This window comes from Motacilla alba, chromosome 4A, assembly GCF_015832195.1.
Source record: "Motacilla alba alba isolate MOTALB_02 chromosome 4A, Motacilla_alba_V1.0_pri, whole genome shotgun sequence".
NCBI classification, from domain to species: domain Eukaryota; kingdom Metazoa; phylum Chordata; class Aves; order Passeriformes; family Motacillidae; genus Motacilla; species Motacilla alba.
In genome coordinates this window covers 14,680,944-14,702,226 of record NC_052045.1, presented here as the reverse complement: position 1 = coordinate 14,702,226, position 21,283 = coordinate 14,680,944, and the positions used below count along the sequence as shown (strand labels likewise).

The 21,283-nt window shown below is 55.7% G+C and overlaps 1 protein-coding gene across 5 annotated transcripts; it reads left to right on the top strand.

Annotated features, from left to right (window-relative positions):
* Positions 1-9,017: 9,017 nt before the first annotated feature.
* TMLHE (trimethyllysine hydroxylase, epsilon) lies at positions 9,018-21,074 on the top strand. Of its 5 annotated transcripts, none has more exons than XM_038122977.1 (10): positions 9,603-10,016; positions 10,179-10,420; positions 13,526-13,655; positions 13,966-14,138; positions 14,764-14,940; positions 15,603-15,882; positions 16,925-17,044; positions 17,398-17,634; positions 18,294-18,432; positions 19,309-21,074. In XM_038122977.1, the coding sequence occupies exons 4-10, from the start codon at positions 13,967-13,969 to the stop codon at positions 19,438-19,440; spliced, it is 1,257 nt and encodes a 418-aa protein (XP_037978905.1). In that variant the 5' UTR covers positions 9,603-10,016; positions 10,179-10,420; positions 13,526-13,655; position 13,966; the 3' UTR covers positions 19,441-21,074. The 5 variants fall into 5 exon arrangements, with proteins under 5 accessions (XP_037978907.1, XP_037978908.1, XP_037978905.1 ...); XM_038122978.1 differs by having other exon boundaries at positions 13,499-13,655; XM_038122979.1 differs by lacking the exons at positions 9,603-10,016; positions 13,526-13,655 and adding an exon at positions 9,018-9,300.
* Positions 21,075-21,283: the final 209 nt, after the last annotated feature.

Sequence of the window (21,283 nt, the reverse complement as noted above, 5' to 3'; positions counted from 1 at the left end):
TAGCTGCAGCAGATGAACTGAAAATGCATTTCCTGCCACCGTGCTGTAAAATTTTTATTAATGTAAGGAGAGAAGGCAGCGCTGGCTCCCAGCGCCCGGGGCCGTGGCGGGCAGAGATCGGGGGGGCTCGGCGGGGCCGCTGGGGCCGGGGGCTGCGGGGATGGCAGCGGTGCCCCGGTGATGCTGCGGGAACGTGGACAAACAGGGAAACTGAGGCACGGGCAAGGGAAGTGCCTTGTGTGGAGGTAAAATTGGGCAGCAGGCCCCCAGCTGCCTCCTCAGGGAGACAGACCAGGCTGGCACCCGGGACACTGCAGAGTTGCGTCCTTGAACTGTGACTGGGGAGCTGGGGAGCACCGATGCTGGAGACCCTTGTCCCTCGTGGTTGTCCCTTCGGAGAGGATCCCGGCGGCACAGGCAGCCTGGAGGGATGGATGGAGGCAGGGAGAGAGGAGCCAGAGTGCCCTGGCAGATGGGCACCACAGCAGGAGACCTGCCACACATCCCTGCCCACATCCACATGGCAGCTCATCCACCTCCCGCCTGGCTCCGTGGCCTGGGCTGACCTTCCTGGCTGGCAAGGCAACATCCCAGCTAAAATGCTCCATTAAGAACAAGGAACAGCCTGGAGCAGCCAGTAAATAGTGACCACGGGCCCTGATCTGGCTGGGGAGGGAGCAGAAGAGGTTGCCAAGGAGGAGCGAGGTGCCAGAGCCAGGACACGCCTGTCCCCATTTCTGTATCCACACACGATCCTCAGCCCTCAGGGGCTTTGTGAAGGACCCTCAGGACGAGCAGCCAGCTCAGCGCACCCTCCCCAGCCAGCCCAGCCCCCTGTCCCTCCAGGGGGTGACATCCCTGTGGCCACGGGAGTGGCAGCCCCAAGCCCGGGGGCTGGAGCCGTGCTCGCAGCCTCTTCCCACCCGGAGCCTGCTGCCTGCACCAAGGCAGAGCTAAATTGGAAAAACACACACAATGACCTCTTGTGGAATGTAGTATGAATATTTGATAGCTCTAATGTAATCATATCCAATCGATACCGGCAGGAATATCTCCCCACCACTCCCTGAGCTCCCACTCTGCCCTGTCCCTTCCTCTCTCTCCCTCTCTCTGCCTCGCTCTCCCTTTCATTAATGCATTCTCCACTTTACATTATTTATTAACTTCCTTCCTTTTTTTTATTTAGAAAAAATAAATTAAATAACCGTGGTTATCTCGGACCCTCCTGCCTCAGGCTTTTGGGCCAGGCAAAAACTTTTCTGACCTTCTGTCACCTGCTCACCGTTTCCTCTGCTGACAGAGACTCTGCCCCATGGCTAGGACGCCCTGACACCTCATCCCTCTCTGTTCCCCAACATCTCCCACCTCCACATAGTGCCTGGAAGCCCCCAAATCCCCCAGGAATTTCCACCCATTGCATGAAGATGCCTGAAGCATGGAAGAAGCTCCCTGAGGAATTGTCAATGCCTTGGAGGGTGAGAGTCTCCAGCCAGGGCAGAGAGGGGTATCTGCTCCTCTCTCCAGAGGGGCAGAGGATTCCCTGTTGCCTCCAGATGGCTCTGGAGGAGAGGGGAGAGTCAAGCCGTGGTGATCCCACGCTCCGGGGTCTCACACATCCAGCTCATGCTTCCCAGGAAAAGCATCTTCCAAGACAGGCATCAGGGCTCTGTTAGAGATGGAGGGGTGACACCAGTGTCCCCCCAGCTGCCACTGCTTCCCAAGACACCATGATCCAAAGCATCTTCACCAGGAATCATTCTAGGAGGCTGGAAAGAGGGCGAGGATCCAGTCTCAGTGTTGGATGTAGCTCCCCTTCCACTGCTGGTGTGCCAGGAAATTTGGGGGGACAGTGGGATTTCAGCTAGGAAAAGGCTTGAGAAAATCACAGGCTCCTTAGGGACACCATGTCTTGACCCATTTGGGTCCATTTGGAGGAAGCAAAGGACTCTTCATGCTCAAAGCAAGGCTGAAGGTTTCCTGCTCCCCAGCTTCCAGAGTGATCCTATGCAGGAGCTGCATTTCCCCACCCCTGGATCTCACCAGCCAGGGCTGCCCGGGGCACAGGGAGGGAAGAGCCACCTGTGTCTCACAGGAAACAGGATGCAGTGCTGGCGGGGACCTAGGGATGGGGACAGCTCTCCTGACAGCTCCCTCAGGACACTTGGAGTGCCAGCACTGCCATCCTTGTGTCACCACTGCCCAGCTCCCCCCACGCTGGGTTTTGCTGACCCAGGAAAATCGATAGCAGCTGTCTGCCGGTGGCCAGCCCGAGGGGAGGGAACGGGGAGAGAGAGGGGCTGAGGTAGGGGGGAAGATGGAGAAGCTGCAGGGGGACCCCAGGGACAGGAGGAAAGGCAGCAGAACCACGTGGTGGGAGAAGGTTTGGATGGAGGAGACCCTGAAGCATTTGTCTCCCATCCTGGGGGGTCTGGAGGATTCCCCCTGAGGATGCAGCCCCCTCCTCCCACCCCAGAGAGCCCCGGCTGCTGCCGGAGCCACACAGAATCCACAGAGACCCTGCCTAATGAACATGACTTATTGACCCCGCAGAGCCAGGGCCGGAGAGGGAGAGGAGGAAGTGCAGGGAGAAGTTGGAGTCTCCTGCACAAGGACCATCAGCTGAGGGGTGGGGGGGACACCCACATTCCCTCCTGTCCTCCCCTAAAGAGAAGACACCCATAGTGGGTCCCCAGGGCCCCTCACTGCTGCAAAGACCAGGGAGAGTGAAAGGCTCCATTCCAATGGACAGACAGCTCCATTGCCTTCCTGCTCCAGCATTTCCTACCACGCCTCCCCTCTGGTACATCCTGCATCCTCATTTCCTCTGCAAATCTCCCAAGGACTCATCTCCTGAGCCCACTCAAACATTCCTCCCAACCCAGGGATGCTGGGGAATCAGGGGGTCTCACCTCCCCTGCAGTCACTCCAATACCCCAGGGAAGATGCTCTTCCCAGAGGAGCCTCAGAAGCTTCCCAAGCTGATCCCACCCCCATCAAACCCTGCCTTGAACTATATCCCTGTCCCCTGACAAGGAGTGGGGAACACAAACCTCCCAGCTCCCTCACCCACGGCACATACCCCACACCCCATAAATATTTCTCTCTTCTGGGACATCTTCCAGCTTGGAGAAAGAAGAGACTTTCCAAGCTAATGGCTCATGGCAGGAGCAATGGGATAAGCCCCTGACATTGCTCAGAGCAGTGAGTACCCCCTCCTCCCCTGCCTGAGATCTGTGACGGCCTCAGATATCACTGGGTAGGGCCATCACAGGTGGAATCTGCCTGGATGGAGAAGGTGAAGTTCCATGAGAGGAGCACAGCCCACGCCTGAGCTCTGATCCATGCGGGTTCTCCCTCTCCATGGCCCCACAGGCAGGAATTCGGAGGAGGCACCAGGGCAGGTAGAGGGAATCTGGGTGGCAAGGAGACATTCTCCTTGTAGATGTCCCACCAAGCACAGTCCCCTGGTGACAAAGGCAGGAGCAGAGGGAGCAGAGGCAGCTGGCAGAGGCATCCCCCAGGCCAAGATAATAGGAGAGAAACCGTGACGTAAGGCCAGGGGAAGTGGGGTCCTGGCCTTTCCCAGGCTCTGCTGTGCTCCACACTCCACTTCCCTGCCAGTTTATCAGCCACTGGAGCAACCAAGGGAACATCAGCCAGGACAGAACAAACAAACATCCGAGTTTGGGCTTCCTTCCTTCCTTCGAATAACCAAAAAAAAAATAAAAAATAGAAAGAGATGGGGAATTCAATTAAATTTAAAAAGACCGAAACAAGTCAGATAAATAAGCATTTGTGTTTCCATGGGGACATGATGCATTCCTGGGAGCTGGAGCTTGGCCTTGGGGAGAAGCAATGTGGAGCAGCAAAGCCAGGGATGCCCCAAGTGGCCCCATGTGCAGTTCACCACTGTGCCCAGGGGACCAGCATAAGTCCCTTGGTTCTGATAGCCCTTGAATCACCAGAAGTTCTTCGTGGACTCCCTGGTCCCCAAACACACAGCCATGGCTCACCAGGAACCCACAGCCTGTTTGGTGGGGAACTCTGGGTAGGAGAAGTGGTTTTCCTCTTTCTGTTTCATTCCCACAGCAAAGGTAGGTCAGGCCCAGCCACCTGGAGCTCCAGTCCATGCATCACCATGTTGGGGTGGGTGTCATGATTTAACACAGCTTGGTTTTTAGTTGAAGAGAAAATGCATCAGTTACGGAAGTGATTCTCTGTGAGGACTACTAACAGCTTCCTTTGGACCCAGCAGAACCAATCAGCTGCTACTTTTGAATATTGACACCTTGTTCAACCACTTAAGAAAGCTGGACATGCCTCTGTGAAATCACATTTAAAAATGGACAAACCCCAGGAAAAACTCTCTTGCTTCTGGCCTTTGAACAGGTAACTGGCCACTGGTGGGGCCAGGCCCTGCTCTGCTGTGCAGCCTGATGGGACCGGGCTGGGCTCCGCTCTGCTGCAGCGCTGGCCAGGCTGGGCTGGGCCCTGCTCTGCTGCAGCGCTGGCCAGACCGGGCTGGGCCCTGCTCTGCTGCAGCGCTGGCCAGGCTGGGCTGGGCCCTGCTCTGCTGCAGCGCTGGCTGGGCTGGGCCCTGCTCTGCTGCAGCACTGACTGGGCTGGGCCCTGCTCTGCTGCAGCGCTGGCTGGGCTGGGCTGGGCCCTGCTCTGCTGCAGCACTGACTGGGCTGGGCCCTGCTCTGCTGCAGCGCTGGCTGGGCTGGGCTGGGCTGGGCCCTGCTCTGCTGCAGCGCTGGCTGGGCTGGGCCCTGCTCTGCTGCAGCACTGGCCAGGCTGGGCTGGGCCCTGCTCTGCTGCAGCACTGGCCAGGCCAGGCTCGTTCCACCATGCGGCCAGGCCAGCCCACAGCACAGCTCGGTTGAGATTCCGCCGCCACCGAGTTCCACCCACAGCCGCTGGACAGGGAGAGGGGAAGCTGTCAACCCGTGGCATGCTGCTGCTGAGTTGTGGGTAGGCCACTAAAATCTTGGCCATTCCTGCTGCCGTTGGGACCCTGGCTCAGGCCCCCCGCCCCAGCGCGGCAGGATCCAAAATCAACAGCGCGAGCAGCTCCGCTTCCATCACAGCAGAGATCACACGGCCGTCCACAGCCCAGGTGAGATACCAACTCTTTCAGTGCACAGATGAAACTTACAGACATCAATCCTCTCTCAAGTTAGAGGAAAAGAAAGGGTGAAGACGCATAAAGAAAACAACATGGAGACACCGAGGTCAGTAAAGAAGGAGTCAAATCCCAGATGGGAGGAGAATGAGAAGATGCCTTAGTCTTGGGCTGAAATTCTCTTGTAAGGCTATGGTGAAGATATAATTGATACATCAGGCTCTTTTTTTCCTTGTAACTGATGGAATGCACTGGGGAGATGTAGTGTTCTAACCACTACTGTGAGCAGAGGCACCCGCGTTGAAGCAAGCAGATGTTAAAGTAGGTGTGATCCAATGAGAAGCTTGAACAGAGAGAAATGAGAGAGATGAAAAACCTCTCCCCAGGAATGGAAAAAGAAAACCTCGGTTCCCAGAGATAAAAGAAGAGAACTTTTGTTTCTATACTAGAGCAGCTCATTCTTAAAATTGAACACCAATAAGATGAAATGACCCTTGGTGGTAGTTGTGGGGAAACTACCAAAACCGTGGGAGGGACTTCACGATTGCAGATTTCTGGGCGGGTGCTATTTGTGAAAATTAAAACCACGAGAGAACTGTTTCTTGTGGAAAGTCTCCATGGTATGGCAGGAGAGACTCCTCACCCTAAGTGGACTGAAGAAAGATTATTTTAAAGATGGTAACCTGGCTGAATATACCAAATTTGTCTCTTTACATTGTCAGTGGGGAAAAAGAAAGGAAAGATGGAGGGACGAGAAGTGTTCTGAAGGTTAATTCTGATTTCTAATTATTTTTCTTTTAATTCTGGTAAAAAAGTTTTCAACTTTCCTGCACATTGGTCACCCTGGGATCTACATGGCAAAATAACTGCATAAATTTAACAAAAGTTCAGAGGTTCAACTTAACCTCAGTTCTGGAGCAGACTGGCTTTTCCAGACTGGCTGTCTTGGTTTGAAAAGACAGGTGTCTGCTTAATGAAGGTAGCAGCCCCCCTGAAATGGAAAATGTAAACTCCCTCCCACCAAAATTTACCCCCAGGAACTGGATCTCTTGGGCAGATCCCTTGACTTTGCTCTTCTTGATGGCTGTCCTGGTTTAGGGCAAATTTTGGAGAAAACCTCCAAAGGGGTTCCTCTAGAAAGCAGATTCAGGCAGCCCCTCCCCCAGCTGGTTCGGGAAAATATTTCCTTGGAGAAAAGTGGAAAAAAACTGTTCATTTAACAGGCAAAGCATTCACCAGCACAAAAAAAAAATGAACAATATTAAACAATACAATCTCTCACGGCTCTGAAGAGATGGCCAATTCAGAAAGCCCCCATCTGCAGTAGGACTCCTGAAAGTGGAAGAGCAACAAGTACCAACTGCCACCTCAACAGTGCACCGCTGGCTTCTGTTTCATTCCAACAGCAAAGGTAGGTCAGGACCAGCTGCCTGGAGCTCCAGTCCATGCACCACCATGTTGGGTTGGGTTAGGTCAAGGTGGGTCATTCATGCTGGGTGACATTGATCTTTTGCATGGGATTGTTCTGGGTAGGTCGTTCATTTTGGGTTGTGTTGGGTCAGTTAGGTTGGGTCCTTCCTGTCAGGTTAGATTGAGGTGGGTTTTTCATGCTGGATTACATTGGACATTCATGTTGTGTTGGGTCATTCGTGTTGGGTTGGGGCATTCATCTTGGGTTGGGGCATTCATGCTGCTGGTTTGGGCCATTTGCGTTGGGTTGGGGCATTCATGTTGTGTTGGGGCATTCATGCTGGTTGGGGCATTCATGCTGGTTGGGGCCATTCGTGTTGGGTTGGGGCATTCATGCTGGTTGGGGCCATTCATGTTGGCTTCCGCTGGATTGTTTGGGTTGGGTTTTGCTGGAGCATTCATGTCGGACAGGGGTGAGGGTCATGCATTACACTGTTCCGATGCCCACAGTGATATTTTTCAGAGCTTTTGCCCTACAAACTATTTCCAGGAACATCTCCTTGGCTCAGCCACCCTTGGTTCCTCCTGCTTTCATGGAGATTGCTACAAGATTTCCTGGAAAACATGAATTCCCTGTCTTAACCTTGTCCAGAAACATCTCCCACATCCAGAGAGAAACAGCCGTGTGCCCTGCACGTCATCCAAAGCTCTGCTTGACATCAGCACCACCAAGGCCACTTCCAAGAAATCCCGGGGTAGGGAAGGGGGACGGATTTCTTGCACGACTCCACGGAGCAGGCCCAAGGGAGGATGCACCTGTAGGATCCGGAGTCTTTTTCCTCTGCGCGTGGCCACGAGAGCCCCTTGGTGTGGGAGCAGCTGGCAGGGCCTGGCAGGGCCTTTCCCAGGCAGAGGGCTAATTCCGTATCCCCTGCCGGATGCGGGATCTCGTCACCAGCGCCCGCTGGAGAAGGGAAGAGCATTGTGTGGGCTGTTGCTTTTTTTAAAGCCGTTTGTGACCCTGGGAGCAGTGTGTGAGCGAGGAAGGAGGGGACAAGAGGAGGGCAGAAAATTCCCAGATCCCAGCTCTCCCTGGGAAATCCCCAGAAAGTTCCCAGGCACTTTCTTTCCCAGCGCATGCATTCCTACGTGCTGAGGCCAAGCAGCAGGTGCATCCCAGAGCGCTGGGCTCCTGGGGGGCACATGGGCCTCCTCCAAGAGGGCCCCGGCACTGCCTGTCCCTGTCCCACGGGACCCTGTGCGTTACAGGAGGGACCACAAATCCCAGTGAGCTCCAGAGACCACCGTGCTCCACACCCGAGGAGAAACAACCCTGTGAGCTTAACCCACGGGCCACGCCAGTGCTGTCACACTGCCCATCCCAAAGGCAGCCAGTGGGACACAACGGAAGGGGGATCCCCCCTCCCCAGAGCCCCCAGAGCTCCCAGCCCAGCCCTTCAGCTCAGGCACGGTTTGATCCTGTTTGCTCGCATCCATCACTTCCATCGGGAACACGCCTGGATCCCACAGGCACCCGGTGAGTCCCTGCTCGTCCGAGGGGCTGTGTCCGGGCACGGAGGGAGAAGGGCCCGGGCTTCCTGCCAGGAAGGACCGAGGGACAGGCGACAGGCACTGCCCGAGCACGAGGAGCACGAGGCTGCTCATCGCATCCGCTGCCTCCTCCCGGGAGCCGGTACCGGGACCAGATCGCACCCCGGGAAGGGCCTGTGACAAATTCTCATGGAGGCCGGGATGCCTTTGCCGTGAGCTCACCCAGTGACTAACTTGTTTATCTCCCGCGGGAGCTGCACCGAGGTTTTGGGAAGCAGCAGATCCCCGACAGCTCCTCTGCCTGTTCCAGGCGCCGCCCCCACCCCTTTCCTGAAAAACACTCGGAAATCAGGAATCCGCGGTGGCACCAGCGCGTCCCCTCGCTGCCAGGACAGCGACAGCGAGCGACTCCCCTGCCCACACACCCACGGCAGGGAAACTGGAAAGAATCCGAACATCTGGATCTTGGAAAACCAGGCATGGAAATTCCGGCCCAGCACTCGGGAGTATCTCCCAGTGCTTCGCTGGGGTGGTTTGTTTGCACAGGTACCGGGGAGGCGCCGCTGAGATCTCATCCTGCCCCAGTCCCGCCCAGAGAGGCGCCAGCACGTTTAAGCACAGAGCAGGATGCCCCTAGAACGTCCCTAGGATGTCCCCTGTTCCAGGCCAGTTTGGACAGAGCTTGGAGGAACCTGGGATAGTGGATGGCGTCTCTGCCCATGGCAGGGAGTTGGAACGGGATGAGCTTTAGGGTTTCTTCCTACCCAAACCATTCTGGAATTGTCTGTGTCTGACAGGTTCATCCTAATCCCCGGGTAACCACTCCCAGTGCTCCTGTGTCACCACGTGTCATTTGTTCTCCCCAGTGCCATCTGCCGCTCCCAGTGCCGGATCTGGAGCTTTTAAGCAAGTCAGTCCCTGCGGGTGCTTCGTGCTGCAGAGCAACCCGGAGCTCCAGGGACCGGAGCCACTGTCCCGAGGGTCGCGGCGGGTCCTCCCCGCGCTGCTCCGGGGCGTCTTCGGGACTGGGAACGCCCTCCAGGGAGGCGGCGGGACGGCAGGGTGCTGCGGGGCCGGGGGTGGTGGAAGCGGGGCGAGGGGCGGCGGTCGCCACAGCCGGGCCAAGGCAGCCCTCCAGCGGGGACCCGCCGCCTGCCCGGCGCGCCCGCCCGTGCGCCGGTTTGGATGAAAATCAGCGCTTTGTAACCCAAAAGGTGGTGTGTGTACCCCCGGCAGCGGGGAAGGACGGGGAGAGGGACAGAGAAGGGAGGACAGTGACGGGGAAGGGGTAGGCAGGGACAAGGACAGGACAGGGATGGGAGCAGGGAAAGAAGCAGGGACGGGGACGGGGACAGGGATGGGAGCAAGGAAAGGGGCAGGGACAGGGACAGGGACGGGGTCAGGGACGGGGACGGGGCAAGGCAGTGGCGGGGACAGGGACGGGGACGGGGCAGCGCCGCTCCTCTCGCAGTCCATCTGCCCGCCTGCCCGCCAGGGGGCAGCACTCGCAGCCCCGCTCGGTGCCCGAGCCCGTCACGGCCGGCGCTGTCCGCCCCTGGCGGCACCCGCGCGTCCCCTTGGGGCGTGCGCCGCGCTCCATCCCCTTCCCCGAGCTCCGTGCCGCCTGCGGCCCTCCGTCCCGCGGCCTCTCGGACCGGAGCGGCCGCCGCAGCCGAGGCGCCTCCCGGGGCGGCCCCGTCCCGTCCCGGCGCGGTCCCGCTGGCCGCCTGCCCCGTCCCGCCCCGCCTCTATGGTTTGCGGGCGCTCTGCCCCGCGTGTCTCTATGGCGGCGGCGGCCCCGCCCCGGGGCGGCCTGAGGCGGCCCCGGCCCCGCTCCCGACCCGGCCCCGCCGCCGCCCGCGGGCTCTGGGGCCCGGCACCGCCGCTCCGAGGCAGCGGGGCCGCGCCGGGGCAGCGGGGAGCCGCCGAGGTGGGTGCAGGGCCGAGGCGGGGCGCGGCGGTCGCGATGCCCCCCAGCCCCCGAGCTCGCAGCGGGGCTCGTCCTGCCCGCGGGGCTCGGGGGCTGCGCTTGGGCCCCCTCGGAGAGGGACCCGTTTGTAGCTTTTTTCCTTGTTTTTTTTCCTCTTTCCAGGGTCACCGATACGCCGGTTCCCTCGGGCGGCAGCGGCCGATGTGGGAGAGCTCCGAGCGGCGTTTTCGGCCTGGTGGGCGCAGGGAGCCGGAGGAGGGGCCGGGAGCGGCGAAGAGGCCGGAGCAGCAGCGCTGACCCCGCGGAATTCCCTCCGGCACAGCCCCTCCGTGATCCCTTCAGCATCCCGAGCCCGAACCTCGCTCCATCCTCCCGCAGCTCCGCCCGGCGTTCCCGGGTCCCAGGTAATGCCAGGCCCGGGCTCCCACGGGAATTACCGTCCCTGCGAAAGCGAATGAAAGGCTGCAGCTCGTGGGCAGAGCTGTTTTCCATCATTCCCTGGAAAAACACAACCCCACCCTGCTCGGGAGAGCTGCCTGGCTCCTCTTTGCCCGGGCAGGACCCAGAGCATGGAGTGATTTAGCAATAGGAGTTTATTGGAGTAACTCATCTGGGGGGGTTCGACCATCAGGGCTGGCTGCTTTGCTGGAAAAAAAAAAAAAACAAACCAGAATTAGAACTTGTTTCTGTTGAGCTGTGTGGCCTGGAAAGGCTTTGCTTGGGAGAAATGCAAACAGGAGGCTGGAAAAAGGTTCTGGGAATGGGGCCTGCCGTCAGGTGGTCAGTGTGAAATGTGGGGTGAGCAGATAATTCCCTTTGCTTCCAGGAAAATGAAGTAGCTGTGAAGCTGGCAGTGCCTGGGATGTCTTTATTAGCTCCTTAATTTCATTGAAATCCCATGTGGGGAAGGGCTGGAAGGGGAATCTGGTACCTGACAGCTGAGATCTGATGGAGTTGTCTGCAGGGTGAGGGCAGGAGCTCAGCAGGGAACAGCCAGTCTGCTTTTTGTCTCTGTAGTAATTAATTGTAATTAACTGAGTCAGCTCAGGCTGTTAAACTCTGCCTGTGTCCTGTCCAAGAGGTGCTGCCATCCTTTGGGATCTGGTTTGTCACCTGGGCTTGTGCTCTTGGCTCCTCTGGCTCTGGCAGAGTCCTCAGGGCAGCTCAGCCTTTGCAGAATTCCTCTTTTTCTTGGTGTTCCTTCACTGCAGAGAGAACTGTCAGGTTAAAGGATCCCAGAGGATCAAAAGCCAAATTCCTTTCCCTCACTTAGGACTGTTGTGTTTCTGACAACTCCCTGCTCCATATGGAACAGAAACCTTGGTGTCAGCCAGGTGCTTCCAGAAATAACAACTGAGTGAGTGTGAGCAGCTGAATGTTTGAGGTGTTTTTCATAGAAAACACCTTTTATTTTCAGAGGAGCTGGACAAACAGGCTGGAAAGGCTGGAGCAGGGCAGGGAGGGAAGCAGGGTCATCCCATGCCCCGGAGGGTTTGGCTAAAAGCTGGTGAAAGCCTCCAGGTTTGTGGGGTTTCTCCTTTCTTAGATGTTCCCATTGCTGAAACTGTTTGGTCACGTATGTTTTCACCGTTTCCTTTGTCCAGAATGGGGACTGTGGCTTTTCCTCAGACAGGTTAAACCTGGTTTTGTTTCCTTGAAATGTTTCTTGTGAGACGAACTGCAGTGTTAGGGTTAGGGTTAACCCCTGTAAAACCCAGCCTTCCTTTCTGCTCCTTCCACAGCATCTCCTGTCCTTTCTCTCCAAAGACTGATGGGAATTCCTCGAACCACAATAGATTTGAGGTTTCTGCTTTTCCCTCCAGCACTGTTCTCTCCTTCACTCTGTGGGTCCTGTGTCACCCACCATGTGTGTTTATGCACTGAGTATTTAATGTCTGCTCCCTCCTGCCCTTTCCCTTTGAATTCCAAGGGAAATTTTCATCTGGAATTCTCTCATTTCGCTGCTGCCCAGGTGTCTGGACCACATAAAGCATAAAGGTGAGGTACCAGGAGGTGCAGGAAGAGAGTTTGCTGTTCATGTAGCTCATCCAGCTGTTAGCTCTGATGAAACAACAAAAATTACAAGTCCTCCCTAATCGTACAGATTTTTTGGGGGGTTTAATGCCTCCTATTTGATTTTAAATTGATTGAATTTAAGGCTCTCACTGGGCTGCCTGTGGTGTTTTCTTCCAGGGAGAGCAGCACAAGATCTGCCTGATTAGGTTTAATTATCTGGGTCACTTCCCATTACCTGTGTTAATTTCCTTCTCAGTTTTGATATTGAGAGAGGAGGAGATAAAAGAAATGTGTGTGGTCAAACTAAGATCAAACTAAGGCTGGAGCTGCCCCAGGCACAGGCCCTGTGCTGGTGGATTTGTGGGTGAGCCTTTTCCTGGTATTTTGGGTCCTGTCTGTGTGTGCAAGCAAGATTCCTTCTGTTTGCCACCCCTTACTGGGATAGTGGATCCAAAAGCCAAACTGGACTGACTTTGCCTCTCTCAGATAAGCTTTGTGAGTTGGTTCAGAGATTTAAATAATTTCTTTAAGATTTTAAAGCTGATAAAAATCAGGGGCAGCTCCTGGGTTTTGTAGCTGTAGGTTTTCTTCTCTTGGTTGTGAGATTTGTGTGTCAGATGGGGCTCATCGCTCTTCCTACAGCAGATTTTCAAAGCTGGGCAGCAGGAACAGGAACTGGATATCTTGGAAAAGGAGGCTGGAGCCTGCAGGTTTGATCTCTTCTCCCAAGGGATAGGACAAGAGTAAACCCCCTCAAGCTGTGCCAGGGGAGATTTAGGTTGGATGTTGGGAAAATTTCTCATGGAAAGGGCTCCGTGGCTGAAGTGTGTCAGTGTGCCTTCATCTCAAACCTTCTTTTCAAAAACATTCCCACTTTTTCTCCCTAGGGATGTCTGCATTCTTTTATCCCTGCTTAACAGGTTGCTGCTGGGAATGTGGCACCTCTGTGGATTTGGTTGTTATCAGCAGCTTTTGAGGTCTCTGCAGAGCAGAAGCAGCTTGGACAGCCAGAGCTCCACTGCCTGGACTCTCCAGATAAGAAAATGAAGGAAAATCAGAAGTCTAGGATAAGAAATGCTTTCTGAGCCTGTGTCTTATCCAGAGAGACCACATTTCAGTGCACTTCAAAGTGCTGTTAAAATCCTGCTGGGTTTAGACCTGGCCCCCTGAAATTCGTAAACATGACAGGCATTTAGACTGAGGCATCATCTCTTAAAACTTGTCAGGTTTTTGCCCTTGCTCTTTGCACTGAGGAGTTGTTACAAATCTCCCTTGGAGAAATCACCTTCTAACCTCTATCCTAAAATTAATCACGGTGGTTTCTCCTCCATGCCAGCTGTGTCCTTCACCAGCAGCAGAGATCTTCCTCCTCCTCCTCCTCCTCCTCCTCATCATCATCGTTTTGCCTGCTTTTTCTAGAACTGACCTAATTACTGGATTCCTCTGTTATTGCTTCCCTAACCAAGGTCACTTTGCTTCCCTGATTGCTGCAGTTCCATCCAGGAATGGTGAATTCAAACTGGGAATGCTGGAGGGGGGACAAGACCTTCAGAGATGAGGCTTTGCCACTGTTTTGCACAAGAGTGTTGAACACAGCTGTCTCTCCTGGATTGGCTTTGCCTGGTAAATCAAAGAATCACGGAATGGCTTGGGTTGGAAGGGACCTTAAAGCTCATCCCATTCCACCCCCTGCCATGGGCAGGGACACCTGCCACGAGCCCAAGTGGCTCCAAGTCCCAGTGTCCAACTTGGCCTTGGACACTTTCAGGGATCCAGAGGCAGCCACAGCTGCTCTGGGCACCCTGTGCCAGGGCCTGCCCACCCTCACAGGATCCCAGTATGTCCCTTGTGTCTCCTCAGGGCTCTGTCCTGCTGGGGTTTAGGACAGAGTATCACATCCAAGTCACCTTGTCCCCTCTTTCCTGACTGCCAGGATGTGGTGCCAGAGGCTGGCGTGGCTGCTCCGGGGGCGGCATGGGAGCACCGGACATCGCTGGCCGTGGCTGCCCCGGGGCCCCGGGCCCGGCCTGGCTGCCCCAGCACACTGCCACCCCACGGCCCCGGCGTCCTCCTGCTGTGCCTGGCAGCTGCACCGAGACCATCTGGGTAGGTGTGCTGGGTGAGCGTGCTCCTGCTCTGCCCGGGGACAGCAGGGAGGGATTCCACCTTGGTTCTCTGGAATGACGTGTGTTTTCCATCTGAAATAGCCTGCCTTAGAGGGATGCACACTGGGGGCTGCTTCATGTTCCCTGCTGGAATTCCCAAAGGCAGGATGGAGCAGCCTTGTCTTCTGTGATAAGTGAGGCACTGCTAAATAAGTAATCAAATCCAGGGATTCCTGAACAAAAACTGTCTGAGCTGTGCCCTGTGAGGCACCATTTTCTGTGCCATGCTCAGGCTCTCCCTGGCACAGCCCTCCTCGGCTCTGGTGTGTGCCCACCTCTGCTGCCCCACCTTGTTCAGGGTTGGCTGCTGAGGCCAGTGAGATCTCGGTACTCCAAGTCACTTGCAAGCAAAGGGAGTTGCTCAGCATTTTATACAGTGGCTCCAAAGCCAAGGAGCCAGGCCTTTGATAAGATCCTCTGCCAGGTCTTCCTCTCGTGACAATTTATGTTAAGGGGTACCGCCACATCCCCTGTAGTTGGGATGATAAGGTGTGGGCTCTGGGCTTCAGTTCTTGGCTTTGTCTGTCCTGTTGCCCCAAAGCCTCCTCTGCTCCCATCCCTGGCAGAGCTGAGCTACGGCAGCACGGTGATGCGCCTGGATTTCGTGTGGCTGCGGGACCACTGCCGCTCCGCCTCCTGCTACAACGCCAAGACCAACCAGCGCAGCCTGGACACGGCCAGCGTGGACCTGGCCATCCAGCCCCAGGCTGTGCGCGTGGACGAGACCACGCTCTTCCTCACCTGTGAGTCCTGAACGCCTGTGCCCTCCTGTGCCTGCTGATGGACAGCATTACCCGCAGATCTGCCTGTCTGGGGAGATACTGAGCCGTGAGCAGGTTTTAAACACTGCTCTCTCTGTAAACACACCTCTGCATCAAAGTGGTGTGGTTTCCCTTCTTGTGAGTGTGCAGTGTCTGGGTTGGTCGGACTCCCCCAGCAGTGCAGGTGGTGAACAGATGGGGCATGACACAGTTGCTTCTCTTTTCCTTCTCTGCTCTGTGTGAGCAGCTGTCAGCCCTGCTCACCATGCCCGTTCTCTGTCCTTTCTCCTCACTTTCCCAGCTGCTTTCTTCTTTTTGGTGGGGCTTACTTTTATTTGAGGGCTTGACTTCAGAGCCTTTATTGTCCTTGGAGGCCTGTCAACAAAAGCCAAAACCACTGCAGATGCAGCAGTTGGCTGGGAATTTGGAGAGGGTGTCAGCAGCTGCCCTGAATTTGGAGTTGTGGCAGCAATGACAACACTTTAGGACTCGAAGCCTTTCAGGTCATATTTCGGGTGGCAGCAGGGTGCAAAGCACCCCCCCCAGACAGGTGACAAGGGTGAGGCCTCTCCTGGGCTGACAGGTGCCGTGATGTCGGGCTGCTCAGTGGGATTTTGGTGACTCTGCCCTTGTCCCTGTGCCAGGGCCGGATGGACACGTGACACGGTACGGGCTGGAGTGGCTGGCAAGGAACAGCTACGAGGGGCAGAAGCAGCAGGTCATGCACCCCCGGATCCTCTGGAATGCTGAGATCTACCAGCAAGCCCAGGTCCCCTCCATCGACTGCCGGAGCTTCCTGGAGACAGACGAGGGTCTGAAGGAATTCCTGCAGAGCTTCTTGTTGTATGGGATTGCTTTTGTGGAGAATGTCACTCCCACCAAAGAGGACACAGAAATCTTGGCAAAGAGGATCAGCATAATCAGGTATCGGGGCTATCCTGGGAAGGATAAACTTGTTTTCTTTCTGTTTGGAAAGCTGCTGCCTCCTTGTCCTGTGTTTTGTGTGGCATGGCCTGGTTTGCAGACAAATGCTCTGGCTGCTCCCCTGGACCTGCGATGGAGGATCCTACTGTGGGATCCACCCTCCTTTATGGGAGAGCTGTGAATCACTCAGTCATTGAGCTGCCCCTAGAGCATCCCATGACTTTTGTGACAGTGGGACTGTGCAGAGAGGAGGGACTGAAGGAAGTGGCTGGCTGGGAAGAGCAGGGCTTTGCAAGGAGAGACATTTCCTGTTATGACTTGAGGGGTCGTGAGGGCAGCCTGGCCCTGGGAGCCAGGGAGATCAAAGACCAGTTGGAGCTCTTGCTGGAGAAAAACAGTGAGAGGTGTTGGTGCTGGGTTTGTGTGAAGCACCACCAGCATGGTATGCCAGGGGCTGAGCTCAGGGCTTTATCCAAGCTGTAGAAACAGTTTGATTTGCCTGGGGCTGTTGGAAAAGGAGGGATTCCTGTTAATGAACAATCACTCCAAATGGAAACGAGGGGCTCCATGGAATATCCAGCCAGCTTTTGCCTCCAGGCACCCTCCCCCTGTCGCCCCTGAGTGCTGTTTGGCCTTGTCTGGTGTCCTTTCCCTCCTGTGCATGTTGGAGGGGGGAAGTAGTGAAAACAGGGTACTGGGAAGAAGAAATGGAATTATTTGGCAACCCTATGTGGATACAAGTAAGGGCTCACTGCACTTAGGCAGCTCCTTGTGTCACTTCCATGACTGGGGATGATGGTTGGTATGGAAACATCAGTGACTGTGGAGGGGAAGACTTGTCACCACTAGCCTTTTGGGGAGGAAAGAGAGGAGCTGAACTCCTGAAGAGAGATTAGAAACACCGTCCCTGACAATCTGAATTTTGTGAAGTTGTTCTGCTTTAATGACTCTGTGCATGGGGCATAGGGGAATAACTCAAATGTAGGGGAGGATGTGCCTTACCCAGGCACTGACCTATGATAACTGCCCATCTCTTTTCCAGGGAGACCATTTATGGCAGGATGTGGTACTTCACCTCTGACTTCTCCCGGGGAGACACAGCCTACACCAAGCTGGCCCTGGACCGGCACACGGACACCACCTACTTCCAGGAGCCCTGCGGGTACGTGCTGCTGCAGGGACACCTTCCGCCGTCCCAGGTTGCTCAGAGCCCCATCCAGCCTGTCCTTGGACACTTCAGGGATGGGGCAGCCACAGCCTCTTTGGGTTTGGGTTTTGGGTGACACAGCCTTCATCCTGCAGCTCCTGAAGTCCCCAGACTCATGTGACTATGTTTGGGATGCAGCACAGGCAGTTTTCTGCCTCCTCACCCAGCAAAACGTGTGGGATTGGGTCTGGAGAAGCAGCAGAGATGGGTGGTGTGTCCATCCACACCTGGCTGTGTCCTTGGGGAGCACCTTGTGCCCAGGGGATAGGCAGACAAGGTCATTCCTCTGGGATTCTGTCTCCGTGCAGCATCCAGGTGTTCCACTGCCTGAAGCACGAGGGCACGGGAGGGCGGACGCTGCTGGTGGACGGGTTCCACGCGGCCGAGCAGGTGCTGCGCCGGGCCCCGGAGCACTTCGAGCTGCTGGCCAAGGTGCCCCTCAAACACGAGTACGTGGAGAACGTGGGCGGCCGCCACAACCACATGATCGGAGTGGGGCCGGTGCTCAACATCTATCCCTGGAACAACGAGCTTTACCTCATCAGGTAACGGCCAAGAGGCCTCTGGGGAGGGGAGGGCATTGTGGTAGTGGTTTTCCAGAACGTTCCACGGACTGAAAACCAGTGTATCTTTGATGAGCAGGGATGAAACCACAGGAATACCCTGTGTTCCTCCCGCTTTAGAGGAAGCGTCAGCACCGCTGATGCAAAGATAGGTGTCAGTGCTGAACTTTGATTTTTTTATTCCTGCTATTTTCCCTTCAGCTCCAAGCTCTCATCTCGTTCTATGTGAGATGCAGAAAAATTCAGCCCTTCTCTGGAGAGGCCCCTAGAATCTATCCTGGCACACAGGGAACAGGGAGAGTGCAGAGTGATCCCTTCCAATGGGAACTTGGGCTGATTTTTGAAACTCCAGTTTGCCTCAGTTCTAGAGGTTGTCCAGCACTGCTTTGCACTTTTGTTCTAAGCAACTGTCAGTCTTGCCATGTCCTTCTATGGAAAACCAGCAAGAACAGGTCTACACTTGATAGTAAACTCCTCTTGCCCTCAGTGCTGTGTTCCCAAGGTCCTGTGCTGGAAGCACAACCTCTCTGGTCACCTCTGCAGCCTCCCTTAAATACCCACTAATCCCACAGGCTCCCGAGGTTCTCTTGGAAGCACCTGGAGCTGTGTTGGGCAGTCTCTTGTCTCTCCTCTCCCTGCAGGTACAACAACTACGACCGCGCCGTGATCAACACGGTGCCGCACGGCGTGGTGCGCCGCTGGTACCACGCGCACCGCGCGCTCACTGCCGAGCTGCGCCGGCCCGACAACGAGCTCTGGGTCAAGCTGAAGCCAGGCAAGGTGGGACCTGGAGCTGCAGCCTCTCGGACTGGTCCAGGGTGGGACTGGGAGCTGAATCCCCTGGGTTTGGCACAGGGAGAAGAGCAAGGTGCTCGGTGGGTGTGCCGATGTCTGGGCACTGCCATATCCAGCCATTTTCCTCGTTCTGGGTGCTCCAGCGTTAACAGTCGGGGCTTCTGCGTGGGTGTTTTTTTGCTGTCCTAAAGCAGTGTGAGCTGCCAGGTGAGGCAGAGATGTTGAGTTCAAGCTCTGCCTCAGAGGAAAGTTAGTCCCAGTTTCCAGCCACTGAAATGAGAATACTCAGGAGCAGAGAGGCCAGAACACTTAATGTTCAGGTTTTCACTTCTTCCAGAAGAAATTACAATTCTGAGGTTATGTTTCAGCCCTTACATGGGTAAGTGACACCTCAGAGGCAGGTGATTGGGGCTGCCCCATCCCTGGAAGTGTTCAAATCCAGGTTCCATGGGGCTTGGAGCAACCTGGGATAGTGGAAGGTGTCCCTGCCCATGGCAGAGGGTGGAACAAGATGGGCTTTAAGGTTCCTTCCAACCCAAGCATTCTGGGACTCACTGATAAGTTGGCCACTGTCTATTGCTAATGAACTATTTCCTCTCCAGTAAAAAGACAAAGAAACCCCAAAATGTATTTCTGGGCTGGCTCCATAAAGAGCTGGTGAAAGAGCTGTGCTGGATCCTGTGGAACAGCTGGCTGTAGCCTCACCTGTGCCAGTGTGGAGCAGGAGGCCCGTGCCCACTGTGGTACACCCTTACCTGCTCTTCCAGTGTCCAGGGATCCCCAGGACCTGCCCTGCCAGAGGCTCCTGGCCCTGCCTGCTGTGGTTGCTGTCCTCCTGATGACTTTTTCTGTTTCCTGCAGGTCCTGTTTGTGGATAACTGGCGTGTCCTGCACGGCCGGGAGGCATTCACCGGCTACCGTCAGCTCTGTGGGTGTTACCTGACGAGGGACGACGTGCTGAACACCGCCCGCCTGCTGGGGCTGCAGGCCTAGCCCACCCTCCAGAGAGCCAGGCAGCCCCCAGTCCCACCTCTGGGAGAGGCAGGACCATCCCAGTTCCACTGCCAGGAGAGACAGGCAGCCCCCAGTCTCACCTCTGGGAGTTGCTGGTAGTCCCCAGTCCTACTTCTGGGAGAGGCCAGCAGCCCCTCAGTGGCACCCGTGGGAGAGGCAGGAGCCCCCAGCCCCACTCCACACCAGGCCTGGTGGGCTGCTGCCTCCCCAGGTTCTCTGGGCCCTCTGTGCCAGTGCCTCACCACAACAAAAACACTGCAATACCTCAGACACCTCCACCCTCTCCAAGCAGCTCCCAGGGCCTGCTCAGGCGAGAGGGCAGGTGGAAACCAAAGGTTGTGGTATCATTTTTCGGGACCACACTCTGCCTTTGAGCACAGGCAGCTCTTGCTGTCCGTGCTCCCAGCCTGGTCCTCCCAGCCAGGGTGGCTCGGTCGTGGTTAATCCCACCACACTAAGTGCTCCTCCAAGCAAGTGCCTTCAGGATTCCCTGTTCAGCCTTTTTTTCCAGCTGCCAGTTTTAGGGGACTTTTAGCAGAGCAGAATGGAAATCTCTGGGATCTTGCCTCTTGGCACTGATCAAGCAGCCAAGCTGCCTGAGAGAGGGCCTGGAGAGATCCTGGTGTACTTTGAGCTTTTCTGAGAAGGTTTAGGCTAGAGAAGGAAAAGGGAAGCACCAAGATCTGCATGTTGGGAAGCAGAGATGATGATGTTAGATGAGGGATGGAATTCCCACTTTTCCTTGACTTCCAGGACTGCCATGCTGCTGTTTCCTCTGCCTGTTGCACTGCACTTGTGTTGAGGGCAATGCTCAGCAGCCCCAGGGTTTCTGACAATCTTCCTGCCATGCCTCCTCTTCCATCCTTTCTTAAGGAATTGGTGTTAGGTCATCATCATACCCTCTGGTGCATGAAACTCACTCTTTGGGTGTATTTTTTCCCAAAATTCTCCCCTGAGTGTAACTCAGAGGTGCCTTTCAGCTCCTGGGAGCTGGGATCTGGCACGCTGAAGTGCCACAGGGTAAGGAACAAAAGCAAATCCTGCTGTTAGACATTTTTCGTTCTTCCATATCTTATGGGGTGTTCCCTCTGCTCTGACCAGACCTTAAAGCAGGGCTGGGCCCCTTCATCCCAGCTGTGCTGTGTGAGGTGCTGTGTCCAGGGCAGGGGCAGTGCAGGTGCACAGGTGCTGAACGTGCCGCTCTTGTTTAATCCAAACACTGGATGTAGAGATCGTGGTGCCCAGACACTCCTGAAAATCTGCTCTTGCTGTGGGCTGAGCTCCCTGATGCTCCCAGTCCCGGTGTTCCCTCCCCAGTGCTTCCCATCCCCAGTGAGCCCCTGGGAGTCAGCGGGGCTCAAAGGGATTTCCACGCCCAGGCTGGGCAGGTGCTGCCAGGGGAGCTGCCCTCTGTCAGGTAAAGCTCCAATGGCAGCCTTGGATCCTGGTAGGAGCCAATTTTAAAACTCAGCAGGAAAATTAAGCCCCTTCCAGCCATCCCCTTTCCGTAGTGGAAGAAAAACACTAGGAGAGGTTCTGAGGTGGAGTCACAATTTACTGAAGAAGTCGCAATAATCACAATGATATTAATAAAAGATTGTACAAAATGAGAATGGTTTGCCCACAGAAAAGGTATTTACCATCAAAAAGTGTCACCAGGCCCTTGGGACAAAGGTGAGAGGTGGCAGTGGTGTGGCCAGGTGGCAGCTGGGACCTGGGGGGAGACTTCTTCTGGAGTGAGCCCGGCAAAAGAAAGAGGATCCCTCTTCTTCCACATCCAGCTCTAGAAGGGGACAAAGCCACTCCCTTCCACAGCCAAGGA

Coding starts and splice junctions, on each gene's coding strand:
- TMLHE (XM_038122979.1), top strand. CDS start 13,967: ATGTGGTGCCAGAGGCTGGCGTGGCTGCTCCGGGGGCGGCATGGGAGC. Junction 17,635..18,293: donor AACGAGCTTTACCTCATCAG/GTAACGGCCAAG, acceptor CTCTCCCTGCAG/GTACAACAACTACGACCGCG. Junction 18,433..19,308: donor TCAAGCTGAAGCCAGGCAAG/GTGGGACCTGGA, acceptor TGTTTCCTGCAG/GTCCTGTTTGTGGATAACTG.